At 47.1% G+C, this 27,964-nt stretch overlaps 1 protein-coding gene across 1 annotated transcript in view; it reads left to right on the forward strand.

Annotated features, from left to right (window-relative positions):
- Positions 1–248: 248 nt before the first annotated feature.
- LOC104284239 (chromosome unknown open reading frame, human C20orf194) overlaps positions 249–27,964 on the forward strand; it is a 136,527-nt gene continuing 108,811 nt past the window's right edge. Inside the window, exon 1 of the mRNA XM_009882543.1 lies at positions 249–511. Within this exon, the coding sequence (XP_009880845.1) occupies positions 249–511 (263 nt within the window). The remainder of the gene's footprint in view (positions 512–27,964) is intronic.

A 27,964-nucleotide genomic window follows, 5' to 3' on the forward strand; every position in this document is an offset into this window, starting at 1 on the left:
AGCAGAATTTTGGGTTGTTTGTGGGGCTTTTTTGTTTTATTTTTTGTTGTTTGGTTTTTTTTTGAAATTCTCACTCTCGTTTGCTGCAGAGTCTTCCACCCGTGGCCGTGCGGCTCTCTGCCCCCTCAGCCAGCTCCTCCCGGCGGGGCTTTGGGCAAGGAGAGGTGTGTGCCATCCATCCACGGGCACCTCCACGCAAGACCGGGGCGGTGGTTGCCCTGCCGGGGAGGGACTGCCAGAGTTACGGGATGGCGAGCCTTGGTTTGCTGCAGAGAGCCGGGCAGCGGGAAAGGGGTGCTGCGTTCCGTGGCTGGAAGTGGGAGCGGTTAACGCTGGAGTTGGTTCACGCTCAGGTTATGCTTTGGGGTTTCCCAAGTGACAGTTCGCTCAGCGCCGAGATGCGCCGTCCTCGGGTCTGGCTTCAGCAAAATAAGCAGTCTGCTGTTCGTGCAAGAATTGCAGTTGGCACAAAAAACCAAGCTCACCAGCACGGGATGTTTGTGATGGCTTGGTAGTAAAGATTTCCTGTTTAAAATTGGGGAGATGCGTCTGTCTTACTATTTAATTGTGTAAGCAGGAAAACGGGGATCTGCAAAAAGGGATACCTTCCCGCCCTGGAAAACCAGTTAAGCTAATGCTGTGTGAGAATTTCTAGGCCTTAATTCATAACAGCAAAAGACTGAGGGAGAAGTAAAGCAGTTAAATCCCTCTTCCTCTCCTGAGTTCGTAGGCAAAGCAGCAGACTCTTTTCTAAATACCCTAGCAAGGATGCCATGTGCGGCAGGAAGGGCGGAGTAGAAACATAGATGCTATTCGAAATTATCAGACATTTCATTTTCAGCGGGATGAAGAAGAAGTGAGAAAGTTGATGATGTTCTTGGGTAAATGTTGCCTTTGGTTTGTCTCCATTAATCTCTTTGATTGTATCTAGAGTTACTCAAATAACTAATTTAATACCTTGCTTCCAATGGAGAAAGATGTCAACAGCTGAGAAAGAAATAATTTTTTAAAACGAAAGGCAAAAAAAAAATTAACATTTTTCTCTATAAAAAAGAGTGACGGCATTTAGGTACAATAATGCAAAGACAGACAACAGACTAGATGGAAATAGCCAACTCACCATATTTAAATAGCTCATTCGTATTTAGAAATCAAAACAGTAGTTACGTGCCTGAGCTGAAGGAGGTTCTTCAATTGGAGCCTCAGTGATTTCTAAGTGAGTTGCCAGGGATAATGAAGGGTGGTGAGCAGATAGGAAACTGGTCTAAAGACCAGTTTGTGTTGTCTTGTCAGTTGAGCATCTGTCTAACAAAACCATTGTTTTGCATTTTTTTGCCTTTTCTGCTTGAGGCCCCAAGAAGGAGAATGAAATCTTGGGTTCAGTTTAAAAATGCCGTGCTGGGCTGACCTGCTATCCAAAGGGCTCCCACCAGTGGAAACTTCTCTTGGCATGGCTGTTGTACCGCATGTGTGCGTTAGATATTACCAGCTCAGGCCTGGGGTTGGCATCTGCTGTCAGATACCGCCTCCATCCTCTACTTTGTCCCTCCCCACTGTTTTTATTCACTTGCAGTTATCAGAGATAACAATACCCATATTTTCACAACACCTGCTCTCCTCTTTCTTGCCAAACATTCCTAGTTGTTGCACAAGAGACTGAAAGTAAAAACATGGGTTAACATGGTGAGAATAAACTTGGAGAAATTGTTCCCATCCTGGACTTCAGTTGAACTTCTCTGCATCAGTGTCAGACTTGAAGAACTGCTCATGAGCTCAACAATTTGTGTGGGTTTTTTTCCAGCTAGGTGGAAAAATACAAGATGCCATCTCTCCTTATATCTCTCCCCACCCTTATTCCGATCGTTTTTCCTTAAAATTGGTAAATCAAAAAGTTTTCTACCAAATAACTAAAATAATCAGACTTGTGCAGTGGTTGGTTCGTTGGTTTTTATCAAGCAAACTTTAACTCTCTGAAACGAAGAGTTAAGAAAGTTCATCCAGCAAAAAAGAGTAGGGAGAGAGAGTTCTCGCATCATGACAAGCCAATAGTCCAGCTAATAAAGCATTCATCAGCTGCCAGTGGCCAATCTTGAATATTTCAGAGAAGACTAACATCCGTGAATATTGCACAATAGAAGAAATCCTCTCCTGACCTTGTTAGCGATCACACTGTGCCCTGTTGCTGTCTGCATGAAACATTAACCGTGGGAGATCATTATTGTTAAATTAAGTTTAGTCTGTTCAGTTTTAACATGCAAAGAATGTTCAAAAATGATCCTTTTTGGGTTTTTTTTATTAGCAGGCAGCTTTCTGACATGAAAATACAGTTTGGAAGGGGAGGAATTAGGTTAGCCCAGAGTGCAGGCTAGGCTATTTTTATTTCCGAAAACAGAAATATTTCAGAATAGTCGTACTGGGATGATTAAAACACCCTTTCCTCGCAACAGGCGCAACAAACAATGGTGTTTTTGCAAACCACACATAGTAAGGGGATTGCATTGAGGGATGGAAGAATCCCGGGTATCACGGCTAAAAAAATTAATGACCTCAGCACAGCACTTAAGTGACTCTCGCACAACTTCATGGAGCACGTGACATCGACAACTAATTATTAAGCAAGCATTTCTTTGGACATTGATTTCAGATAAGATTCTACAATGAGCAAGTATCACCAGCACTGAATTACGTTTGGAGTGAGGAACTACACTCGCCTCTTTTCACTCCTTCTGCCAAACTTTTATGGCCCTATATGTTGTCATTATATGTGCAATTAAATGCATATTTACTCAGCACATATTTGCTCAGTATATAAGTCAAGTTAGTACCCTCTTCATATGCCCAATGACAGGATAGCTGGAGATGCTAATTAATGAATTGGCCTCTGGGGTGAAATTATGTCCTCGTTAAGAAGACTCCCATTGATATTAATAAGGTCAGAACATCATTACTGACGGCTGAGTCACGGCTGAGCTGGGTATCACGGGGGTGTAAACAATGGAGTTAGTTGCTTGGTCTGTTTATCTGCACGACTCAAAATGGATCAAGTCATGATGGTATCTGGGGTCAAAAATCACATGAAGCCATAACCATAATGCTGAATTATACATGCTTTTTTCCTTCCGTTGAGATGAGCTATTTCACAGGAGCCCTAAACTCCAGAAATAACTCCTTTCCCAAGGGCCTGGAAACAGCTATTTCCAATTAGCTCATAACCCAGCATCGCCACTTTTTCTGTTCCTCACCCAGCCTGCTGTTTCCACCCATTGCAACCTCTGCCCGCGTTCCCAAATCCTCAGCATCTCCCAGCCCCATCTCTTCCATTGCAGGTCCTTCCAGCTGCCCGTCTTGTATCCAGATGACACGGTGTAGTCTGGTTCCAGCAGCGAGTCCTTGCTGCCCATCCAAAACATCCTCCTTGCTCTACAAACAGCGGGAGGAAGGAAAAGGATGTCCTGCCATCCAGCACTGAGATCATTTCTTGCACCTCACCAGCAATTCCTCGCCTTCCCGGGCTGAAGAAAATAGCAAGAAAGAAATTACTGCTGTTGGGGAAAAACAAAACAAAACAAGCATCTCACACGTAGCACTAAAGTTTTTCTCATAAAACGCAACTTCAGGCCAAGCAACTGAGATGACTCAAAACAAAAACCCGTTTTCTCCAAAGCTCCTCTTCCCTGGGGCTTGACCTCTGCAGCACTGGTGAAGTCTGAGTTTGAACGGGATGGGGCCCAGACCAAAATACCTTTACTTGAGGTGCTCAGTCGCTGCCTAGGGAGGTGCGTGACCCAACCCTAAGCTTAATGACTGCCACGTGATCTTCCTTCAAAACACTCTCTGGGTCGTTTGAAGGGCTTGCTTCGTGGTTTTATTTTTTTCCCTCTCCAGAATTCAGACTTCCTGCAAACAACTCACCCTTGTTTTCTTTTGGTTTCTGTGATCATGTCCCAGACCTCAGGCCAGCACAAGTCCTCCTTCTCTCATGCAAATAAGGAGCTTTTCCAGTGAAGGTTCCCAGCTGATACAAGTGTCAGGGCAGCAGGAGTAAGCACAGGAACTTTCTATTTTCTACCCACCCACCTGGAAATCCTGGCGTGAGCACGTTTGACAACACACATCCAATTATTAAGCACATTTAGGCATAAACTCAGAGTTTGCTAGCAGTCTAGTTTGACCTCTTGTTTTCCTTCATTTAGACGTGGATGTAATGACCAAAGGTCCTTCAAAAATACGCTTAATAAGGAATGAAATATAGTAACCGAAGTGCTGCGAGGAACAAAGGTCTGATAGATTTGCAGGCATGGGAATGACGAATAGCTGAAAAACACCTGCATCTGCACAGTTGCTTTAGGTCCTTCATTTTTAGGGTAGGAGGAAACTAATAATAAAACTTGATTGGAACTGCAGAAATTAGGAGAGAAAATAAAGAACAGTACACTCTTACAAAGGTAATTGTGGAAATGGTGGTTAGTGAGATGGTAACACCCCCACATAGACTAGGGTTATATCACTGGTCTCTGTGCAGAGCCCTGCAAGAGCTCTAGTGATTACAAATGTTAGGACCTTGGTTTGATATCTAATTCAAAAGAAACAGTATTTCATACTGTACAATTCTATAGCACTGCAAAGGCTGCTGAATCAATCCAGGTTCAGCAAAAAGCATGGCAGCGGCCAAGTTACTCGCAGTATATCTGCTCTGCTTCTGTTTTTCTTGTAGGTTTTCTGTTTTCAGTTTGTGTCTTGAAAGAGCTCCATGGAAATATTTGACCCATATATCTCCATCTGATTTTAGTGGGAAGATGCGCAGGCTCTGAAGACCAGCATCTGATTGCCTCAAGTTGGGTAACTATGAAAACAGACTGTCTGTTTGGGAAAATGTCGATTTGTATAGACTAGGGACTAAAGTGAGGTCCAAACCTGGAAAGTGTGGCTCCCAGCCCAGATCCATAATCTCTTTAAAGCCACTCCTCTGAAATCCTGGCATATTTTGAGATAACCTCTAGCTTCATAACAAAAATCAGGGTATTGTATGAAGAGTAAGGAGGAAAAAGAAAAAAAAAAAGTCAAAAGAATGTAACTCACGCTTCTTGGGAACAGAAAAATCACTTCAGCATGCCATCTCCGACAGGTATTTTTTGAAAACTACCACAGAATGGCAAATTTGCTGCAGGGAAAAAAAAAAAAAAGCCAACTGCACTTTCAAACTCTGATATTTATTAAAAAAAAGCTTTGTTTGTGAGTGACTCTTCTGCGTAGCCTAATCGTCCCATTCCAGCCTGGTCTTTGGAAAGAGCGTGTTGAATACATCAGCCCTTTTTTGCAAGAACAGAGCAAAGTCCCGAGTGTAGTAGGTAATTGAAAGATCATTGACCAACAATAGCAAGTGAGATGCAGTCTGGGGAGAGCCTAGATGCTATAAAAATAGCTCTGTCTTCCCTCCTTCCTTCCAAAACAGAGCCCAGTGAGGGGATAAGGAAAGGCATTCAGAGCTGCCGCTGAAGCCCGGTATAATGTGACCCTCCACACATTCAGCTGGAGGGAAGGGGCTGAAAAGAGAGGAGCTGCCATCATTATGCAGGGTATTCTTGGGGGGAATAAAGGGAGGCAAGGCCGTTTTGTATGTTCAAGACAAAAACCCAAACAAAACGGCAAAGACGGGCTGCATATTGCTAGGGGCCGCGCCAGACGCTCCGCGTTGCTCGCAGAGAAGCATCTCTGCTATGTCTGACCTCGGCGACTCTCTCCTCTGACGTCGGGGCTGGGGGAGCAGCTGGTGCCCGTGGTGGCTTGGTGGAGCGAGAGCCTCGGCAGCCCCACGATGGGTGCCAGACTCTTATCCCGCTAAGCAACCCCGTCCCGAGGGCACATCGGCAGACAGGCAGGCAGATGGTGCTGGTTGTGTTTGAGGAGGTCTCGCCTCCCATAGAGATGCTATCACATTCGTGCTCCCCCCCATCCTCTCCTCTTCCACAGCTTATATGCAGAGGCTCTTGCAAGCACACCACTTCCTTGCCTTTGCCCTTTCTGGAGGGAGGCAAAGAGTGCTGCCCAACCCTTGTTGATGCTGCGACAAGGAAATGCGATTTACTGCCCTTGACCTGCAGCCTGGCCCTGCCTGACTCACGTACCTGGGATGGAAACACGTTCCCTAATCAGCCCCTGGCACCACCATCCCCGTGGCGGCTTTCACTGCCCAGGAGCCGGAGTCACCCCGTCAGAAGGATCACAGGGAGGTCAGGCACCGCTCAAGGGATGCAAGTGCGTTTCTGGCTGCTGCACAGATGGACCCTGTGTGGTACCCAACCTCTGCTGGGTGCAGTTCCACCAACGGGCAGTAATTAACTGAGGGATTAAAGCATAAACATACCCTTAGACACCAGTTAGCTTTATTTCTGTCACGTATCCCTGCTACCAGTTCTCCCTCTTTCTCCCTCTGGCTCACACATCAAGCTGACTCCTAGCTCTTGGGAAAGACAGCTGTATGTTATTCACCATGTGGGAGAAGGGGCTAATCTCCATTTTCTCAGCTGCTTGAAGCCTTAACCATCGTCCCTGGCTATGACCAGGAAAGCAGCAGTGACAGGAGACACCAGCCTTGGGCTTCAGGGCTGTTTTGGTGACCCCTTGTCAAAAATCACAGCTGGAGTGTACACCTCAGTGCTGCCTGCTGGAGCTTCCCAGGGGACAGAGCAGGGCTGGCTGTGGTTGTTGAAGCACCTGCCCCGTGGCTGAGGCTAACGATCCAGCACGTTCGTTAGTAGCTCTCAGGAGAGTCACTCCTGCTGAAGACCTGATGTGGCTGTACAGCAAAACACCCCACTAAAAAGCAAAGTCCTTTCCACAGCTGACTCCTTGGGACTTCTGACAAAAACAGCCCCGGGGGCTCCAGCTGTGCTCCGCTGTAACATGGTTGCTGGTCCACAAGCTCTCCCTTAGCACTCATGCAGGGCCAGTAGTAGCCATTAGGAACTTGGCTTCATGCCAGAGAAAAGAGAGACCCTTAAAAAAGTAAAGTCTCTGAAATCACAAATGCCCTCATCCCACCTTTTACGAGAAAAGAAACATGTGAGTCTAGCATTTGGGCTGTTCTCCATCAGTAGCACCTTTCTTCTCAAAGCCGTATTATCTCTTTTTAATACTACTCCCTTAGTGGTAAAGCCCCTGAAGTTTCTTGCACCTTGCTTAGTCTCAGCCCGATTTACACTGGAGGCTGTTGTAGCAGAAGTGCACTGAATCTATATGTTCATGGCTGAGGAATGGAGTTCAATTATGTGTTAAATTATGTTGTCTTGGGTTTCATAGGTCTCATCCTTGAGATGCCTTGCAAATGGCACAGCACACCGGCACCATGGAGGCTCCGGGCTTCGGAGCATTGCCTGCCCAGCTTTGGAAGAGCCTGCCTGGAAGTACCTCCAGTTTCACACCGGTCTAACACCATCAGCTATGGGAGAGCGTCTCCTTTTTCATAATATAATCAAAAAGAGAGCTGGGGCTGCGGCGTACAGTGCTAAGTATGACATGGGCTAGGCTGCTGGCTTCCCTGGGTAAAATTATGCTGGTTTAAATCAACTTAATAATGGGCTGGGGACTGTGTTTGCAGAGCAGATGTAAGCCCTGTTGTTCAGCCACCTCAGGCTAATTTGGTTTCAGCAAACAGAGGTCCTCTGGGATCTGGAGCCCAGCATTTATACAAAGTTTATTAAACTGCGCTTCATCCAAACTTTTACAGGTGGACTTGTAATTAAGAGGGTGAATGGTCCAGCCGACTTCCGTGGGAGTGGCTGGACGTGTACTTAAACTTGTGCCTGGAGCTTAATGAGAGTGAAACTTCCCCCTGGGCTTGCCCATGCCCTGTTGAAACAGCACATAAGGAACTCGGTTTCTAGATTACATCAACACGTTTTGCTTCCTTCTATCGTGACAGGCCAAACCAGTAAGGGCTTACTGATTTTAAGTTGAAACCAGTTCTCCAAATGCCCCTTCCACGCCTGGGCAAAATAGTTGAGTAAAGTATAATTGGGATGATAAAGCCCAGGATAATAACAGCACTGGAGCAGGTATTTTGCTAGAGATTGCATGAACAGCACTGGAGAGTAGGATATGCCTAAAAGAGAAGGATGTGCAATTACACACAGAGCACACACAAAATACAGGGATGAGTTGTATTGTGGACAGAGCAAGCAGAAATATGGAATCGCAGAAAAATTTAGGTTTGAAAAAATCTCCCGGTCCAACCCTCCCCCTTTCCTCCGAGCAGCTCAAACCACCTCGGAGCAATATCTGGGGCTTGAAAATAAATGGCTCGTCAACACCTCTGGCCACTAACACAAGATTAATAGTTTCATGCTACTTAACTCCAGTGCAGCTGCAGATACCTACGTATTATAGGGTTTAACAAAGGATTAAACCAATTTTTGGAGTGAAAGAAACTTGGAAGGAAGAATGCTTACTCCTCACTTGTTTAAATCAGTATAGCTCCATCAAGAGGAGTATCACCAGGGCACGGTTTTGGGGAGGCAGGAGGAGGAGAAATAAACTGCTGGGAGAAGACATGCAACAGCCTTCACTTTGGGAGGTGAGTCGTTGCAAAATGAGGGGTGTGAGGGTAGAGGGGTCGCGTGGGAAGGGAGGGAGAAGGGGAAAAGAGGGAGACAGATGGGAACGTAGGGCTCTGTTTCATGCAGGATTTATGGGATACAGTTCATGGAGTTGGGGGCAAGGAGGGACCATTCAATCATGGAGGCTGGCTTCCTTCATCCATGGCTCTTTGGCTCCCTCCTGTTGCCCCTGCCCCGGGGGTGCAAATTGCACTCCCACCCCATCCGCAGCCCCAGAGGGTCTCACATCCCTGGGCTTCCCCAGTGCTGCAGTAAAAGCTTAGCTCTGTGGCAGGATTCAGGGTGATTGCCACTGCAATTTGAGCCCTCTGCAGCTGTTCAAGGAAGCGTAACATTTGGCTCAAGAAGTATATTGCTATGTAATCCCTTGGGCTTCTTGGGAGGAAACAGTGCCTCATTATAATCCAAAAAGGTCTGGGGGGCTGGGTTCGGTTTTACTTTTCTTTTTTCCAGTTTAAATTAATATTGTTAAAATGTGAAATGTGTTGTGATTTATAAAAGAAATATAAAAAGGTTCTTCTGCTTTTCTTCCACTGCATTGAGCTTTCTTTAGTATAATTATTGTGTGTGTCCAGTCTGAGCAAAGGCAGCAGAGGAAGGCAGAGGAACAGGGGGAAAAAACAACCCCCATTCAGCACATTACTTGTTGCACATCCCTGCACAGGGATGCTGCAGGGATGCTCTGCCAGCAAGGGCAGCGGGCTCGGAGGTGGCTTATGGACACCACGTTCCCCAGACATGCAAGTGGAGGTTTGAGGCTATTGGGAGGTGAAGAGACACCTGCCAATCCAAGAAATGTTGCTTTGGAAAGCGTGGAACTGTCTTGTGCAGCAACTGTTTGCTAAAATGATCTATTCTGCACACACAAAGGTAGCTGCTGCTGCGGTTGTGTTTGAGAATGCAGATGGAAAACAGTGGGCTCTTCAGCAACAAGACGCTCCCGAGAGGTATCTTTAGAGCAGTATTGTGTGTTTTAGAAACAACATTGGATAGAGGCATTATCTGGGGATCTGTGAGTCAGCTTATATTTGGTACTTGGAGATAAATATGCTATTTAAGCACATAGAATAATACCCATCTCGAAGGAATGGTTTTGAGACTCAGGCAATCAATATGACCAGCACGTTTGCAAACGGCGTGCAGAGATCAGCGTTAAGAAGTTGTTGTGGTTAAGCCCTGAACAGTCAGGCAGAGCCAAGAAAATGCATTCCTTGGCTGGACTGTGTTCCAGCGATGAGTAGGCGGTGATGGCCTTTGTGAAGCCATGAACACCATCCTTGCTCCAGCCTAGAAGTGCTGCGTCGGCTCCAGGTTATTTGATATTTTTTCAATAGCATTGCCTCTGTCTCAGAGGGTGGGACTCATCCCAGCTGGCCTGAGACATTGACAGCACAGATGTCTCCTTCTGAGCTGGTCTCAGAGGTTTTCTCAGTCAGTGGAGAACTGTAGACATTACAGCATGGGATTTTCTTGAGCTGCTTTACACAGATGTCTACGTTGCAGCCCTGTGGCATGTACTCTTTCCTGGAACTGTAAAGGCTGTCTAAACAGGACACATACCTGGATCCCATTCACAATCATCTGCAGACCAAAGCATGGCAGAGTTTTGCTTTCATAAGGGAACACTCATTCCTATGTGAGGGCAACCTGTCACATCTGCCCCCTGGCACAGCCCAAGCTCCAGAGCTCCTGGTTCAGGTCCCAGCACTGCAATACCTTGGGGTGCTGGTAAGGAGGCCTCTTCACTGGAGGACCACGCTCTCTGCAGCCCTCAAAGTGGTTGCTGCAATCTCTGGTGGGTTTGGGCTCAGATTATGTTGCTCAGGTGCTTTAACCATGCAATGTCCCACCACTGCGGCGGTGGAAACTTCTGTCTGTGCAACAGGGGACTCTGAGGAACACGTTCTTGAGCATGGTGTCTCCAATACAGGTTTCTACCTATAAAGCACAATCACTGCTGTAGATCTACGTGTGCTCCTAAGCAATTACAAGATGTAATCTTCAAATTGTATGGCTGTAAGGGGGCTTGGAAGGTCTCTAGCCCATCATCTGTCCCACGGCAAGGCTGGCACTGTTACAAACCTGGGACATACCAGTCTGCTCAATTACTGGTCACTGAAAGCAACCATTGCCCACTCTGTGTGCTGGAGGTGAGCCCATACTGGTGATATAGAAGCCAGAGGTAGCTCATGATAGCTTGTACATGCCTGTGTGGAGCTAGGGAAGGGGCCTCAGCTGCTGCTTCTGGGAAGAAGGTCTGGGAGACTCTTGAGCTGCCATGCCAGCATGCTGTGGTGGTGGTCTTTCAGGCCTGGAGCCTACCGTTGCACTTTGAGATGTTGCAGACTTATGTACATTAATATTATAATCTACCACATGCTCCATATGCTTATGACCAGTCCTGGTACTGGCCTGAAGCTGCCACACAGAAAGGTGCCCTGCCAGGGTCTGCCAGCCTGGCATATCTTCAGATGGTCCTACGTAACCAGGACACTTTCACTGACTGATCATCACAAATTTTCTTTAAAATAATACTGAATCACATCTCGTAATAAGAATATGTACAGTGCATGAGTTTTAATAGAGAGATCAATGTGTTTCTAGTGGGAATGTATTAATAAACAGACTATTCAATTTTTCCATTATCAAACATGATTTATGCGTACACCTAGTGGCCAAAACACTCTCGTGCTCCAGCGTTCCCTGCACCAAGGACCAATACGTGCTGAACTCCCTAGTGTTTTTTCTATATTTCCATGCAGGTATTTCAAAATTTTCACACTGTTTCTTCTTCACTTCCATTTTGATTATAAATTTCAATTATTTCCGCATGTCAATTAAATAATGTATGTGTCGTCAGGACCTTAGGTGAGGATTAGAGGTTTGGCAATGTCCTGGTTTGAGGTAAAACTGGACTAATTTTCTTCAGTAACTTTGCTTCTTAGCTGGGCCTCTTCTAACTACTGAAATTAACGTTAAGCAAAGCAAAGCGTCCGTTCTGCAGAAAGCTCATAATGAAGTGGCAAGCAGGACTCACCAGGCAAAGGAGGTGAGCAGGGTGATGAACATAAAATTGAAAAGCTGTGACTTTCAGCCTGTGTTTTGCAGACTTCAGCAAGAGGTGGCCTGCCAGGCACTGGAGGGGAGTTCCACAGGCAAGACTGGGGAGAGAGTTATGGAAAAAGCAGACAGAACTGTCAAACTCTGGGGGTTGCAAAAGGGTGCAGCTACACGGAAAAAAAGAGTTAAATTGGAAAAGAAAGAGCCGTTGTTTGGTGCAGGCTCGGACCGTGAGGCAGTGGAAGGATGGAGTCACGAGGGCAACGTGTTTGAGGAACGAGCTGAGAAGACAATCCCAGCAGCGATGCTTTATGGAGGAGTCCCAACACGCTTATGAAGAAGTGCCATAAATAACCCTACCCCTCAGGCCAGCTTTCATCCCTTCAGCTTGCACAGAAACCTCATGACCATGTAAAGTGGCTCTTTTTCATAATGAGGCACATGAATTATTTTTATTTTTGTTATCTTTTTTTACTGTCCCGTTGCTCAGAAATGAATGGATTGCCTCTGGGGCAAAACCAGCAAAAAATAGATTCACCTGTATGCAGATCTCAAGCTAAGGACTGAGGAGCACAAGGGGGAAATAACTCAGCTGACGACAAGGGGAGTTGTGAGTGGGAATGGGGGGTTAAGCCCAGGGATTTTTATGGTGGAGTAATTTTAGCAACACAGAACAAGCACCCTGCCATAATTAAGTGCTGAAAAATAACAACCTACCATTAAGTGATCGCATTATAGTCTCAACAGTGATCATATAGCAGTCTCGATAATGGTGTCAAACCAGGATATTCACTGGGGGATTAACGAGCAGTTAAAAAACGAAAGCTGCTCGCCAGAAGGTGATCTCCAGGAAATGGCTGCAAGCTCGATTGTTAATACTTAAATAAACAGCGAATGGCATTGTTGAATAAAAAAAAAATTACATTGTCTTATAAAAATACCAGAATGGAGGTGAAGGGGAAGTATTTTACAGCAAGTACTCAGCTGCAGACCTCTTTTCCACATCTTTTGCCATAGCTTTATCACCCCAAACTCCTTAGTTTGCCCTCATGTACCATGCTGTGATCAATGCATGTCTGACATCATTTTAGGAAGTCCTCTGCCCTGGAGAATGGTTACTTCGGCAAGAGCTGTTCTGTGAGGGGTGTTAATAGGTTGTTTCCATTTCCATGTTCCTTTTCTCCTGGTGTGAAAATACCAGGGCACAAGCCCACAGAGCGTGACGAGGTCCTGACTGATGGTTAGAAAAGTTTCAGAAGCTGCTGGGGAACACCTAATCCAAGAATTGGGATTGCTGATGTTATTTTCCTCAGCCTGATATCTCACATTAGAGGCATAAGGATTAAAAGGGCTTAGGGAGGGGAGCTCGTCTTGTGTTTGGATGAGCATTGCTGTAGAGACAGTGATTAAATGCTCTGCTGTTTTTACAGGATTTGCCTTGTGTGAGATGATGCTGTAAAAGTCACCCGTCTACCCGGAAAGTGCTGATGGCTGATAAAGGGGCAAGGCAGGAGGTTGGATGAGGGTGACTCAGGAGCCAGGTGCTCTCAGGGAAATTAACTCTCTTTGTAGACACTAGGATAATGAACTTATTTTAACCTCTGTCGTCCAGGGCTTCGTTCTGTTATGTGAGCCCCAACTCTGCTTAGGAGATGGTGGTAGACAAGGTCCCTGGGGTGAGAAGCCATGGGATTTCATGGATCAGTGACCACCCCATGTCCCCAGAGCGGAAGTGTCCTCCATGTCCCAGTCAACAGGACAAATGCAGAATTAAGTTGAAACAAATGATGTTCGAGTTAGTCAGTGGAGGAGTATTTCTTAGGGCATGGTCAGGATAATGAAGCTCTGATATCAGATGGGTGGAGAAGCCACGAAATCAATGTCACTGGAGATGACCAGGTGCAGGGTTGACAACCACTTGTTGGGAAGGCTCAGTGTGGGCTGGAAAAGCTCTTCACAGCAACTGTGGTCTTCCTTACTAGGTCTGCAAGTCAGTGCTGTACTCCAGGACCTGTTTCTAATATGCAAGTCTTGAGATCCTCAGCCTGGGATGACCTGACTTGTGTCTTTGCTACCTTAAGCCATTGAACACACACCACTGAGTTGGGGTAGTTCAGCCCAGACACAGTTCAGGTCACCGTTGCTTTGGCCTGTCCCCACTACAGGGTGACAGAATTGGGACCAAGAACATGCAGATAGCTAGGAACTGGCCTGTGAAATTCTCTGCTTTCCAGCTTCTTCACTGCAGAGTTAAACTAAGCTATGTGTGAGCAGATACAAAGAGAGCATTTCAGTGGCTCTGCCAGCAGCCAGCATTCACAAACGACCCCCTGGCATCTTCTGTGTCACTCACATCTTCTGTAATTACCCAGAGGACTTGTCCATCCCACCAGCACTGCTCTGTTTCTGTACCAAGTGACTGGATCAATCCCACAAGTAGCTTTTCCATGAATGCCACAGCTCATCTGTGCATCATGTGCCACAGTCCCACGGCTTTTCTTAAAAATCTGCTTTTGGTGTCTGACTCTAAGATGAAGGAGGTCTTACAGAGACAGGATAAAGCTCTGTGCTTTCCCGTCTTCTCCTGATCACTCTCGATGCATCCCAGCTCCCTGATGTCAGTGGGAGTATGCTGAAGTCCACTCTAGCTTGCATCAGCTGCCTACAGCCCCAGCGACTGCCTCTCCTTCACAGCTTGCTAAAGCAAGGGTACAGCATCTCAGGTAGTTGGAAATCCTCCGTTTTGCACACAGGAGACTGTCTCTCTGTGCCTTGCACTTAACCTTCCCCAGATGACCCCAGCCGCGGACAAGCTCAAGCAGTTTCTCTTTGCATTGGCCAGAGCAGGGGATTTTCATGCAGTGTTTAAATCACTGGAAACAAAGACTTTTGCAGCAGGAAACACCCTTGATAAGGCATCATCTCCCAGGACCCTGGCAGGCCCCCAGCACTGGCAGAGCCCTTGCCTGCCCCAAAGTGCAGTTCAGCTGCTTCTGAATGGGGGGTGCTATGAGGAGGCCAGGTGGAAATTTGTTGTATAGGATTTGGTTCCAAGGAAAAGATTATTGAAATTATAGTTTGCTTTCCAGAGCATGTTTTCTTAGTACCTCACTTCTCTGCCCCACTCTCATAGCATTCGCCCAGCTCTGGCCTCAGCTTTAGTTGAACGTAGATATCTAACATGCAAGCATGGCCAGGACAACAAGAAAGAAACTTCAGGGCTTCAAATCTGGCTTTGAAGCTTTGTTACGTTCTTCAGTCCCCAGTGCAGTATTTTTGGTGCAGTGACTTCTGCTCCATGCATCACACTGAGCACTACTGAGTGCCTGCTTCAGCAAACGGGCTGGCTATTGCAAGGCAGGAGCACAATATATCTCCCCATAACAGCTGAATTGGCCTGAGCTTTACGAAGCTAATCAGCCATGAGAATGCCCCTCCTTGCCATCCTGGAGGAATTGACTTTAATGATGAGAGACATTCTGTTTTGAGCCTGATCAAAAGGGTGGGAGGCCTTTCAGGGAGATTTCAGCTTGTCCTTGGTCCTTCAGAGCATCCCATGTAGCCAGAGAGCGCAGGCCTGGCTCAGAGCTTTCTCTTAACCCTCTCCTACCCTGGAGTCTGGAATTACTAAAGCTTAACTGCAGGATTAATACAAGACCTGTGGCTTGTTTTTTTAATTCCTTGTCTTGAAGATCTTCCTCATGTGTTTCTTCCAACCCTGAGTGTCTGCAAGTGCTGGTGACTCCATCCTCCTCCCCATCTCTGGCACCCACACCACCCTTGGCATCCTTGACCATCAGGGTTGAGTGTATTTCACATGCATTTGGCCAAAGAAAACTGGTGGGAATGTTGTAGGTTTCTGGGATATTTGTCCCAAGGACAGCACAGGCAGAGAGTCTTCTCTATGGAGCAGCATTGGTTACTGTGGGATGTCCCACAACTGGTTTGGAGGTCCTGCAAGCGGCAGTGTCAAGGTGTCCCTGGGGGGGGGCACCAATGATGGCTGGGACCTGAAAGGCCCGAAGGTGGTTCTGTGCAGTGGCCTGTGGTGGAGACCCATGTAGCGATGATGGCACCTATGGCTCACTGAGCTGCGCAGAAGAAAGCATCCTTCCTGGTGTCTGGGAACAAATATTGATAGACCTTTCTAAGCACAAAACCCAGGGGTTTGGTTTGAAAGCAGATGGTGGTAGATGATACCACGGATTGCCCTGATGAGGGACCTCCTACAATCTCTCGCTGGAAATGTTCTTGCTCATTGCGTTTAGCCCAATGTCCTGGCACGGCTAAAAGAGTAGAGTGCCTGGCTTCGCCCTTACACCCATGTCCCACATCCAGTCTCACATCCATGCAGCCCACAGATGGGGATTTATCTCCAGCATACACAGGGCTGTTATCTGTGCCTACGTTTAGATTGACAATGCCAGCAGGACCCTGTGTTGCAGACACATCAGCCATATCGCTCTTTTCCCTCATTACTCTGTATGTCCCTGAGGCAGCAATTTTTCCTCTTGCTTCCTATCTCCAAGTGTTGTCCCCCAATAACCCAGTCTCAGCCCTGGGGGCTCTGAAATGTGATAGAAATGATGGGGTATTTATCCTGCCTCCCCGCTGAGCCACACAAACCGTTGGGGCTCTAGCTGACGAGCCCAGATTTAGGACACGGCTGCAGAAAATAATGCAGGAGTTGGGGGCTGCGATTTTCAGAGGGTTGGTAAAGCCCCCCCTGCTAGTGAGGTGGTCAGAGGGGACCATTGGCATGAAAGCAAATGGTTGTAAATTATCCTGGAGGATACTTACCCTGGAAGAAGATATTTCTCTCTGTGAGGGCAGCTTAATCTCTCTCACTAGTTATTAGTAATATTAATAATAATATTAACTAAGCTATGACCACAGAGGACAGGCTGGCTTTGCCACTCTGAAGAGGGTAGTCCCTCCCGTGGGGCTGAGGAACTGGAGCTGATCAGGCAAGCTGCACAATTTGGGTCACTGTGGTCAGCCATGACCTCCCAGCCTGGGTCGGAGATGGCTCAAAGTTTAGGAGCATCAGTCACATTGTCCCTGTCTGTCTCCTGCTGACTATCCATTAAAGGCATATCATGAACCCTGAGTAAAATATTTATATCTCAGGTAACTGTGGAGAGCAGAGAGGAAAGGACTGGCATGTCTGCAAGCAGTGCAGGAGTATACATCCTTACGCTGGTGCTCTTTTTCCCTCCACAATCTTAAGGTGCAGCAATTAACAAAGTAATGGGAGTGAAATGATGGATTCAGCACGATCTGAAGACAAATCTTTCCAATTTCTCTGCAAGTTCTCCATGCCAGACCGGCTCGAGGTAGAGGGTTATGAATTTATGGCACATCAGAGCTTCTAGGGTTTGCACAAAGTGCCACGGGCTGCTGTGCCTCAGCGCTCTTCTCCATGCCGAAAACCAGTCACCCCTTGCTGTGGGTCAGAAGGGAATATTCCCAATATAAGTGAGTTTCTGTTATATATAGATGAGTCCCTGAAGGACTCGCCAGCAGAAGTCTCTGTCTGAGCAGTTCATCCCACACCTGGCTTTTCTAACATGGCTCTGCACTTTACGGGGAGGGGAGGGTTCAGTCTCTATCCCAGCAATTCTCCCAGTATTACCACAAAAGGAGACAATTACTCATGACAGCACGCAGCGTGGGCAGCAAATGGGGCCACTGTGCTGCTAGAAAGCTGCGACCTCGTTGCCATTACTGAAATTTCGTGGGACAAATCCTATGACTGGAGCATGGCTCTAAATGGCTACAGGCTGTTCAGAAGGGACAGGCAAGGCAGGAGGAGTGGAGGCGTTGCCCTCTACATCAAGAAACGGATAAAGTGTGAAGAGCTGTCTCTGAAGACCAGCCACAAGCAGATTGAAAGCTTATGGGTAAGAATTAGAGACCGAGGCAACAAAGGGAACCTTGTGGTCGGTGTCTACTACAGGCCACCCAATCAAGGGCAGCCTACTGCGTACTGGATTCTGGTCCATTCTCATCCCTGATGATTTCTTGCAGTGATTTATTTAAGCCCATATCAAGGTTGCTGAAGAGCTAGGTCTGCAAGCCAAGTCCATCACTCCTGGGCCTGATTTTTTATCGTACAACAATCCATCCTGCCATGACAGTATCTGTTTATCACAGAGCATTGTTGCTCAGAGCGTGTCACCATCTTATTTTTCATTCATGGATCATCTGGTTTTGTTTATCGTTCACTAAGAGGAAAGCATGTGTTTGGCCATTTAGGTTAATTAATAGATGATGTTGCTTTTCAGGGAGTGAGACAGGGAAAACACATACCAGGTTGAAAAGTATTGGTCAGATGAGTGTGCAGCAACATGTGCTCATAAATTTTACATGCCTGGATCTCTCTGCCTGCAAAAGTGGTGTTCTCAACTCTCTCAGGCTTTAGCAGTTCAACCAAGGAAACCAAAGCCTGAGTTTATCTCAAATCCACCATGAGTCCGTGTGCTGGCAGAAAGTCCATGCTGCAGAGTAGAAGATAACTGCGCATGTTCCTGCTCCAACTGGTACCTTTTCCGTGTCTGAGCAGCCCTGATACCTTTCCCTCAAAGGCCAACAGTGAAATTCTTCCCTCTTCCCAGGAAACTTATCCCTGCTGCAGAGCTGGGATTTCAACAGCGTCATTCATCTGTCAGGGTCAGGGGACTATCTGCCGCCTCCACGCTTCCCCATGTACCAGAGGTTGTGGTGCTGTTCTCTGAAATGGCCTCTGATGGACCACAGGGCAATGGCAACACAGAGAAGAGACATGGATGGGAAAGTCCTCTGTGACCAGGCAGGAAATTACAGTCTTATCTAGAGAAATTGTGGGGAACCATTTAGCAAATTAACAAAAAGTGCTGCACTAGCATAGGTGGCTTCAAGAAGGCTGCAAAGAGACTGGTCAAGGTTTTATCTGCTGGTTCGATGATCAGACAGCTTGTAATATGGTCAGATTCAGGCCACCTATGCAGTACAAATAGCAACTAAAGACAAGCTATCGATTAGGGTGGGTCAAGCCTTCAGTGCACCTACCTTGAAACCACTGATCAGTGGTTTCACCTCATTACACAGAATCATAATATAACTGAGGCTAGAAGGTACCTTTGAGGTCTCCAGTCCAAGCTCTGCTCACAGCAGAGCCAACTTCCAAGTCAGATCAGGTTGCTCAGGGTTAGGGTTTTGAGCATGAAGATGATGATTGTACCTTGCTGTGCTCCTATTCCTGTATTTAGTCACCCTCATGGTGCTTTTTTCCTTCCTTGTATACAGTTGGATTTTTTTTTTCCTGCAGCTTACATCTTGTCCCTTTGCTGTGCATCTCTAGGCAGTCTGTCTCTCAGGCTCTCTGTTTTTTCTGTCATGCTCCCCACCACCAAGATGGTGGAAGGCTTTACAAGACCCCTTTGAAATTTATTTGTCTACGGCCAGTTCTAGACATCTTTTAACTATCACAGTTATCCTAAGCCCATCTTCAATCTGGAGATCTGGAAATAAGGAATTGGTGCACTGGCCATGTAGGAATGACTGGGGAAAGAGCAGAGCTTAGCTGGGTCCTGGTAAGTAGCACAGAAGAGCGGCAAGTTTGTCCTGAGGAGCTCTCCATCTATAGAACCTTTGAGGGGGTTGTTTTTTTCTATAGCAACCATCTTGCAACTGGTTTTACTTAAATTCATTTTATGTATTGAGGCACGTTTCTCTGCTCTGTCACCTTCAGGCTATGGGGTTTATTTGGGATCCTGGAAGTCTGGGAAGCCAGAGCATGCTGAGTGTGAATGAGTTGCCTATGCTCCTGAACCACTCCACGCCCTTCTCCCTCCAGCCTGAGGATGCACAAGATGGGTTATATTCACCAGGCATTAGCATAGCCTTGACACCATGTTGGGGCATGCAAATTGTCCACACGTCCTTCAGCTCCTTGATGGACCCATATATCCCTCATACTTCTGCCTGCCCCTGCCCCAAACTGCTCCAGCAAATTCTTCTCTACAGCCTCCTTGCTGGAGACATGTAGACCTTCACTTCAAATGGCCACATGCCTGTGTGCTTTGAGCTTTGGAAAGAGCTATTGTTTCAGCTATCTGCTTTTGTGAAGGTGCTCAATAAATGCTAACAACCACCTACAAAGCAGGGCAGTGATCAGGCACAGGAGTCTCCATGCAGGCTGTGGTTAGAGAGGAATCTGCATCTGTGCAGGCTTCACCCTGGCTCTCTGTGCTCTTAGTATGGCCTGCCTGTGATGGTGAGTCTAGTCCAACACCAAGTCTCCTCCTGCCCCATCCCAAATGTGTCTTTGGGCTTTTTAAGATAAAAAAAAAAATAAAATGGTGAGTTTTCAGAATTTGCTCCACACACAAATGCTTGAGTTGGAAGAAGAAATGTGACTTTCCTAAGACCGTTTTTCCACTGGCCTCTGGGAGACAGAGCTCATGAAATCATAAAAGCATAGCATGGTTTGGGTTGAAAGGGACCTTCAAAGATCATCTAACCCAACCCCCCTGCCATGGGTCAGGACATCTTCCACTAGAAAGGGTTGCTCAAAGCCCCATCCAACCTGGCCTTGAACACTTCCAGGGATGGGGCTTCCACAACATCTCTGGGCAGCCTGTTCAGTGCCTCACCACCCTCATAGTGAAAAATTTTGTAGTAAATATTTTATTTATTGAATATAATTAAAATTCATTTGCATAGTAAATCCTTTCCTTGCAAGTCCCTTCTGATGCCTCCCAGCACTGCCAGAAGCTTGGAGACCCACTATCCTTTTCTGGCGTCGATTTGCTGCAGCTGAGCGCCTTAATGATTTTAGGAGCTGCACCCAGCAGAAATGCAGTGTGCCATGTGCCTGTACAGCAGTGGCCTCAACTGGGAGATTTATTCGAGCATCTTCTGCGAGCCTTTAATTGGAACTTCTCGTGGCACACAAGCAGCCTGGTCTGGTGGCATGTTTGGGGAGGAAAAACATCACAAAGCATCTTCTGCGAGCCTTTAATTGGAACTTCTCGTGGCACACAAGCAGCCTGGTCTGGTGGCATGTTTGGGGAGGACCAACATCACAAGGAGCTCAGCAGGACTTCCGTCTAGTTGGCTGAATCGCTTGACAGAATTACATTGCAAAGAACATTGCCAGGTGATGCCAACTGTGCTTTGAGGCTTTTGGTCTTCACAAGCAATAAAAAAGCTTGCAACAAGAACTCAGCTGGCAAGGATGTTAGCAAAGGGAGAGAGTTTGCTTCCCCCTCGCAGCATTGTTGCTGCAGTGCTGCTAGCAGAAAGGCCCTTGTGTGCTTCAGCAATCAGATGTTACTTGAAGACACAGAAGAAGGAGATCTGCTGGGAAAGAAGAAGCTATTTTCGTTTGGAGGTCACAAAAAAAGCATTTGTGACTGCAGCGCCTTACAAACAGAGGCCCCTTATTGTTTGCAGAGACACCCTTGGCAACCTTTCTTAGCAGCCTGGATATGAACCAAGAAGGGCTTTGTGAAGCCTTATAAAAGGGCATTATGAGCAGGGGGCCCCAAAGGCGGGCGGGATGTGCCGGGGCGGTCCTCCCTAGAGGGTGCTGCAGGAAGCAGGAATCTCCAGGAGATGTTTTATAGTCTGGACCCAGGCTCCCATGTGCTGGGGATGGGATCATAGCTCCCACCTCCCTGCTCAGAACATCCTCCCTGTCAATGGAGAAGGTGTTTGCGAAGCTGAGCAATCGATATGGCGATCTGACTTGAACAGCTTCACTGAAACCCACAGTAGTATAACTGTGTAATGGCTGAAATAGGGGTGAGGAGTTTGGGTCCTGGGCTGCTCTGCTGCAGAACATCTAAGCAGCACTGGTCAGATGTCCCAGACCAAGAAAATCCTGCTTTCCTGTGAAAATGGTAGAAGATCACCTGGTGAATCCAGTCCTTGCAGCTTAATGGGATATTAGTGATTGTATCCCAACCCCAAATCAGGTCCTTGGGCTCTGGAAAGAGTTTTCCTTATCTTTGGTCACTTGACAGCATGAGTAAGGTCTAATAGCCAAGAAGTACCACTCTCTGGATGGAGGCATAAGTGTCTTACAGACGATAAAATAAAGATGGCTTCATCTCAGACTTACACACATGATCTGCTACTGTGGGGGGGTGTGTCTCCCACTGTTTGCTCTCTGGCTGGAGGACCAGCTGCCTTGAGATGCTGACACAGGGCAGGTGTGTACCTAGCCACGGCAAGAGGCATCTACAGGTTTCTTCAGGAAGAATGGTCTAAAAGTCAGGGCTGTTTTTCTGTCTCTTTATCTTGGGGTGTCTCGTTGAGCCAGGAGGCAATGAGGTAGAAGTTCCCAAATCCTGCCCGTGTGCTTGTCACACCAGAAGGACACATCACCTTGTCAAGTGGTGCAAGAAAACAAGCCTTTCAGGAGGAGGAGGTCGGTTTATGTGGCAGCCACAGACAGGGCTGCTCCTTCTGCAGGCAGACTCTGAGCAGAAGCAGAGACATTCGTTCAACTTAGCTGCCAGGAAGAAAAATCAGGCCAGTGCCAACCCTGGGTATATTTGATGGAGATGACAGCAGTGGGGAACCTTCCAGCAGTGCTGGACCACAAACCCTGCAGGGTGAGCACCACAAATGGTGCTCTTCCTTCTTCCCTTGGTTTCATGACAAGGTCTACCCCAGTGCCAGCCCTTTTGTCACAAGATGAGTAGGATGTGGCCACACAACAGGGGACCCTCCATTTTGACACGAAGAGTTGCACGTCTGTCCTTTTACTCACACATGCAGGCTGAGCCCATCCATGACCTGGGGTGTGCCAGTGACACCATGCAAGGGGGCTACTTTTGGGTCATTTGATGCATGTGACAGTCAGGGGTGTTGGATCCATCAACAAGAAGAGGCCATTGGTGGCTCTTTGTTTGTACCTGGGGGACCCTTGAGGAGAAGGGGAGGTGACATGAGCCATTCTGCAAGCCCCCTTCTGTGAGGACTCCCAGAGCTGCCTCACACCAGAGCACGCGCCCACCAGGCTGCTGGTCTCCATTCATCATGGTCTCGCAGGGGTGAGATGAGGGTCCATCCCTGGTGCCTTGTATATGGGCTCCATCTCCTGGCTGCTCTGCAGACCCCACTGCCCCAAGCCCTGCTGCTGTGCAAGTCCAGCTTCCAGCAAGGACAGCACCAGCCGGGCAGGCGCTGCCACCACTACCACCTTCTCTGCTCCCCCCTGAACACTTCTACGTGCAGCCGTGCTTTGCAGCCTGTCCTTTTCCTAAAGATCTGTTGAATCACATCCTCATTGCCAGGGTTTTCTCCAGGATGTGCTCCTGTTGCAAACTGAGTGGCTCCATCTCATCCGTTTCTGACCTTCCTTTCGGAGCTGGATATAATCACCCCATAATTTACCCATCAGGCTGGATCTGTATTACCTTCCAGCTTCAGCTCTCCAGGGAACTTGGCTCCAACCTCCCTGTGGTGGGAAGCCCTGCCCAAGCTGTGGGCCCTCCTCCCGTGCTGCTGGGAGGAGGCTTTGCAACCCACCATGACAGCATTTGGAGAAGCCCAGTGTCCACAAGCTGTACTGTAGCCAGGAGAAGCTTTCTCAACAAGGCTAAGGATAAATTTGCCAAAATTAGGATGTCAGACTATTTACAAATTCAAGCCAAATTATTTTTGGCAGGTGAAACTCTTGGGTAATCTGGGCAGAGAAGTTGCTGGAGCAACTGGTGAAGCCTTGTTTTACTAGTAAAGTCAGCGATGGCTGCACCAACCTGTCCCTGGGACTGACCCTGTGGGTCTGTGCGATGCCTTCAACACCACACTACAGTCTAAAGGGGCAGTCTTAGGGTCCCTACAATTCACGCAGCAGCATTTAAATTTAAACCACTTCTGCCTTGCCATAACAACAAGGCTGGCTGGTATCTTGACATGGATCAGGGCTCTCTCGTGGTCTGTCCTGATCGAGCTGTTCAACCGAGTGTGAAGCACTTACGTATTTGCCAAGGTAATGCTGGGAACAGCTCTAGCTGATTGTGCAGTACGTTCACCCAGAAAAGAGAAATTTGGAGCAGCCTTCTCTTTTCTCTTTCATTACTCACACAAAATTGCCCAATGTCAGCAGAGAGGTGAAGAGCATTCCTCAACTCTGATCTCTGTCTGGGAGCCTGGGACCTCCCTGGACAGGGCTCTAGAGCAGCACCCTGGTCCATGTCTCCCAGCAGGAGATACTGCGTAAGCATGGAGACCACAAAGAACTGAGGTCTTTGCGTGCTGTATAGGGGCCCACGTGGTTTTACATCAAATGAAGCATTCCTAACAAGCGTAGAAATAAATGACGATTTTGAATTTTGGGGTTATGACAAGAAATAACAAACCACCGCAATTTTCTATTTGGCGCTTGGGAAGTAGACAGGGACTGCCAACAAGAAATAAGTGACTCAGGGGTCGCACAGATGAGAGAGCTGGGGGTAATGTGATTAATATAAGAAGGAAGAACAGGCTGGCGAGGAAGATGCATTTTCTAACAGCCAGGAGCAGCTCTCCAAGAAAGGGATGAGAGTCCCAGCATGGGGAACTTGTAATTTCCGATAGGCACAATCTCGGAAAACATCCCGCTGAGGATGGTCCCATCCTGCAAACCCACACTGGTGGGCAGGGCGGCTACCTCAGCTCATCCGCCGCTTGCTGTCTGCAATTTCTCTGATTTTCACACATTCTCCAGACTTGTAAGACTGGCTCTGGAAGTGATGAGCAGTTGCAAGATTAATTGCTTTGAAAGCACAAAAGGAACAGAAAATGCCTGAAGGCACTGGGACAGATAATATGTTGTATTCATAAAGGTTTTAATAATTTATTACCAGCAGCTGTATAAAGTTATTCTGTTCCCTTCCACTACTCCTCTTCAAGGACGACTCAAGGCAGCTCAATTCCTGCTCAAGGAGCTCAAATCAAAGGATGCCTTGAATCCTTCTAGGTAGAGTAATAATTTTTTAACCAAAGAAACTTGTTTGCTGGTAAGAAATTAAAAGCACTTTTACTGAGTTCAGGGCTTATGAAAAATTCCAGATGGATACCCTAGAAATCGAAGATGGTGTTTTCCTCAGCTCTCGCTGAGGAAAGAGAACTTGCTTAGGGCAAGGAGTGAAGCACGTCTTTAAAATTAAGCATGTACCTAAGTGATTTCCTGAAATGGAGCCCAAAGTGCTGCACGGTGCAGTGCTGCAGGAGTCTCCTTTGCTACAGAGCCCCACGTCCTTTGGCACTGAGAAGGATGGACATCTGTCTGGGGTTACCCCTTTGGATGCCAGTGCCTTATAGGCAATTCCTGCAACAGGGCATTTGGTTTCTTCAATACGATCCCATTTACTTACAGCCATAAACCTGGTGATAAAAGACATAAAAGACAAGAAGAGATTTCCTAGAAGGACAGAGGAGTGGAAGGGGGAAGATACTGGGTTGAAAAAGTGGGGAGAAAAACACAAGTGTCTTACAAGCAAGGGTAGAGCACCTTCCATTTGCATTTTGTGTTTTATTATGTTAGGAGGTATTTCCTTCGAAAATATTATCCTGGTTGTAAAGTGGAGAGCAGGACATTGCTGTGAACAAATGAACTCGGCCCGAATGTGCATGGGGCAAGTAGTTGGCCAGACTAAGCTGGCAATGCTGCAACAGTGCTTATCGTACAGGGGATCTGCAGATGGGGTTTTTTGGGGGCACCAGTAGGTTAGTGAAGTCCTGTTCAACATCTGTGATTGCCCTCAGGAGTAGCAGGCACAGAGCGGGGCTGGCTAGGGAACAGGGATCTGTTGTCCTTCTCTTTTTAGGAGAAAATTAATGAAATTCAAATTAACGAGAAGCAGGAAGGGGTGTGAGTGTCAAAGGCTTGGGCAGGGGTGGTGAATGCACTGGGGGAAGACCAAGCTAAGCACCACTCCTGGAGATGGGAGCAGTTTCCACGCTGACCTTCAGGTCCCACCACCACATTTTGTCCAGTTTGATCAAAGTTGAGGGTTAAAGAGGGACCTGAAAGGACATCCTGCAGAGGGGGATGGCAGCTGGTACACACAAGGTGCATCAGGGACCCCTGTCGCCACCGGCAGATGAGAACTTAGGGACCCCGTGGACATGCTGGTGACTACTCAGGAAGACAGAAGAGCAGGACCGGCCACAGGGTGAGGAGACCACATCAGGTGTTGGGCAGGATGGACCCCTCTGCTCCAGGGTTCAGGCTGTGGGTGGATTCAGGAACAGGTCCAGGTTTGCAGTTGAGAGGAACCTGTCTCCTCTGACCATCAGCTATATCTTAGCGTAGGTGTGATGACTACTCCACAATTAAAGTCAAGACTGGCATTTTTTTTCCTAAAGGCTGTGCTCCTGGGAAGAGGCACGTGGAGGAGGTGAATGGCCATCCATGCTGTTGTGGTTTGGGGGCATCAAGTGAGATTTTAAGTTGACTGGTTCAAAACCAGCACAGAGGAGGGTTAACCAGTGCAATTGGTTTCTGTAGGTGGATGCAGAAGCCAACGCTTTCCATGGGTTCAGAAAGCAATCGGCCAACTCTGTTACATGCAGGGCCATCCAGTTTGTCCTTGGCATCTGCTTAGCCATGGAGAGCTGTGGGAAGGACCACTCTGCGCTTCCTGTAATACTCTGCTATTAGCCAGGGGCAGCCAGGATCTGGGGCTAAGGGAAGCTTTAGGTTGATCCACTATGGCCATTTGTAGGATCTTCCGTTCTGAAACCTCCACGTTTGAAATGCAAATTAGTTCAGCCAAATCCCATGGCTTGAATTATTCTGGGGGTCCAATTACACAAACACAATGATCCCTTTCAGCCTCAAAATCTGTGAATAAAGCCAACAAGAACCATTCTTTTATCTGTCGAAGATCTGGCCCACAGAGAATAATAACTGCTTTAAATTGAGCCTGCTTCAGCTCAGAGAAGCCAGAAATTATATGAATAATTTATGAAACTAGGCAGGACACAGAGGGAAAAAAAAAAGATTATTTTTTTTTCCCCAATCCCACTTGACAGTGGAAGAGGCAAAGAGCAAGGCTTCTCTTAATGAAGGGAGCTTGAAGTCTCTGGGAGGCGGGTCGGGTAGGGTTCGTTTTGAAGCTGGGCTTGGGTTGGCGTGACTTGCCGTGACTGCCTTTGCTGAGTTACAAGTGACTCAGGAACTCAGCTGACTGAGGGAAAAACCAGACAGATTAGATCAATGGAAAAAAATTTAACAGCATTCCTTTCATGGGCAGAAACCTATAGGAAAAGCAATCCTTAGACTTTGCACCTACATATCAACCTGTTTAAGCATAGCCTTGTTCAAGCTAATGCTTTTAGTGCTGGAGGGCAGACCAGGACTGAGAGGTCATCCCTTCCTTGGCTGGTCTACCTTCAGAGCTGAGAAAAACTGTCTTGGAGACTTGTGTTGCCTTGTAGAGGAGTTTTGGAGGAAAAAAGTGGCCAAATTGCCATCGAGCATCAACTGGTGCCATTGAGCTGATTGTGGGTTTCTCCCCCACATCCCCCAGGGACGGACAGGCTCTCCAGGTCTCAGTGCATCCTCAGTCCTGGGCAAGGCAAGTGCTTGCCAGTAAAGCCGGGCTATGAAACTGTTCATTATTCTAGTGGGCTGCCTCATTTCCATGAAAATAACATGCTCATCACAAATGTTTTGCTATTGGGGCTCCCGGGCTCCTCCTGAGATGCTTCCCTGACCTCTCCAGGCATTTTTTTGTTCTTTTGCTGCAATTAATATCCCCATTCACATCCTCATGGTCTTGGCAAGTCGAAGGGTGGCATAAAGACCTTTGCATTAAATATTTCATTACCAGGCAGTGCAAGATATTAACAGGGGCATTTAATAGTAAATGTCCTCTTTGTGAAGGAAAATGAACTTACTTATGACACATTGCCTTCCTTGTTTGCAGAAGGGAAGGGAAAAATCAGGGTGATATCTCTTCAGCCTGCATTCAAATTCCCATTAAAAATAAAGCTTAAATCCTAGAGAAGGGTTTGCCCAAAGAGTTTATGTATTATACATGTGTCTGGGTAAATAAAGATAGGCTGTATGACAACAAGGATTTCTGGTCGGGTCTGAGCAGGTCACATTTAAAACCTGGTTGGCTGAACCAAGGCATGAGAAACTAAATTCATCATTTTTCTAGAAAAAGGGCACACAATTTCCAGTCTCTCTCTTCTTCCTCTTCCCTTAACCAAGCCACGCTACTAGTCTATCTTGCAGTCATTTAATTAGTGTGATTAATTAGTCCATTTCTCCAGCATCTCTGAAGCTTTTTCATTTAAAC

Source organism: Charadrius vociferus, unplaced genomic scaffold, assembly GCF_000708025.1.
Source record: "Charadrius vociferus isolate BGI_N301 unplaced genomic scaffold, ASM70802v2 scaffold213, whole genome shotgun sequence".
Lineage (NCBI taxonomy): Eukaryota > Metazoa > Chordata > Aves > Charadriiformes > Charadriidae > Charadrius > Charadrius vociferus.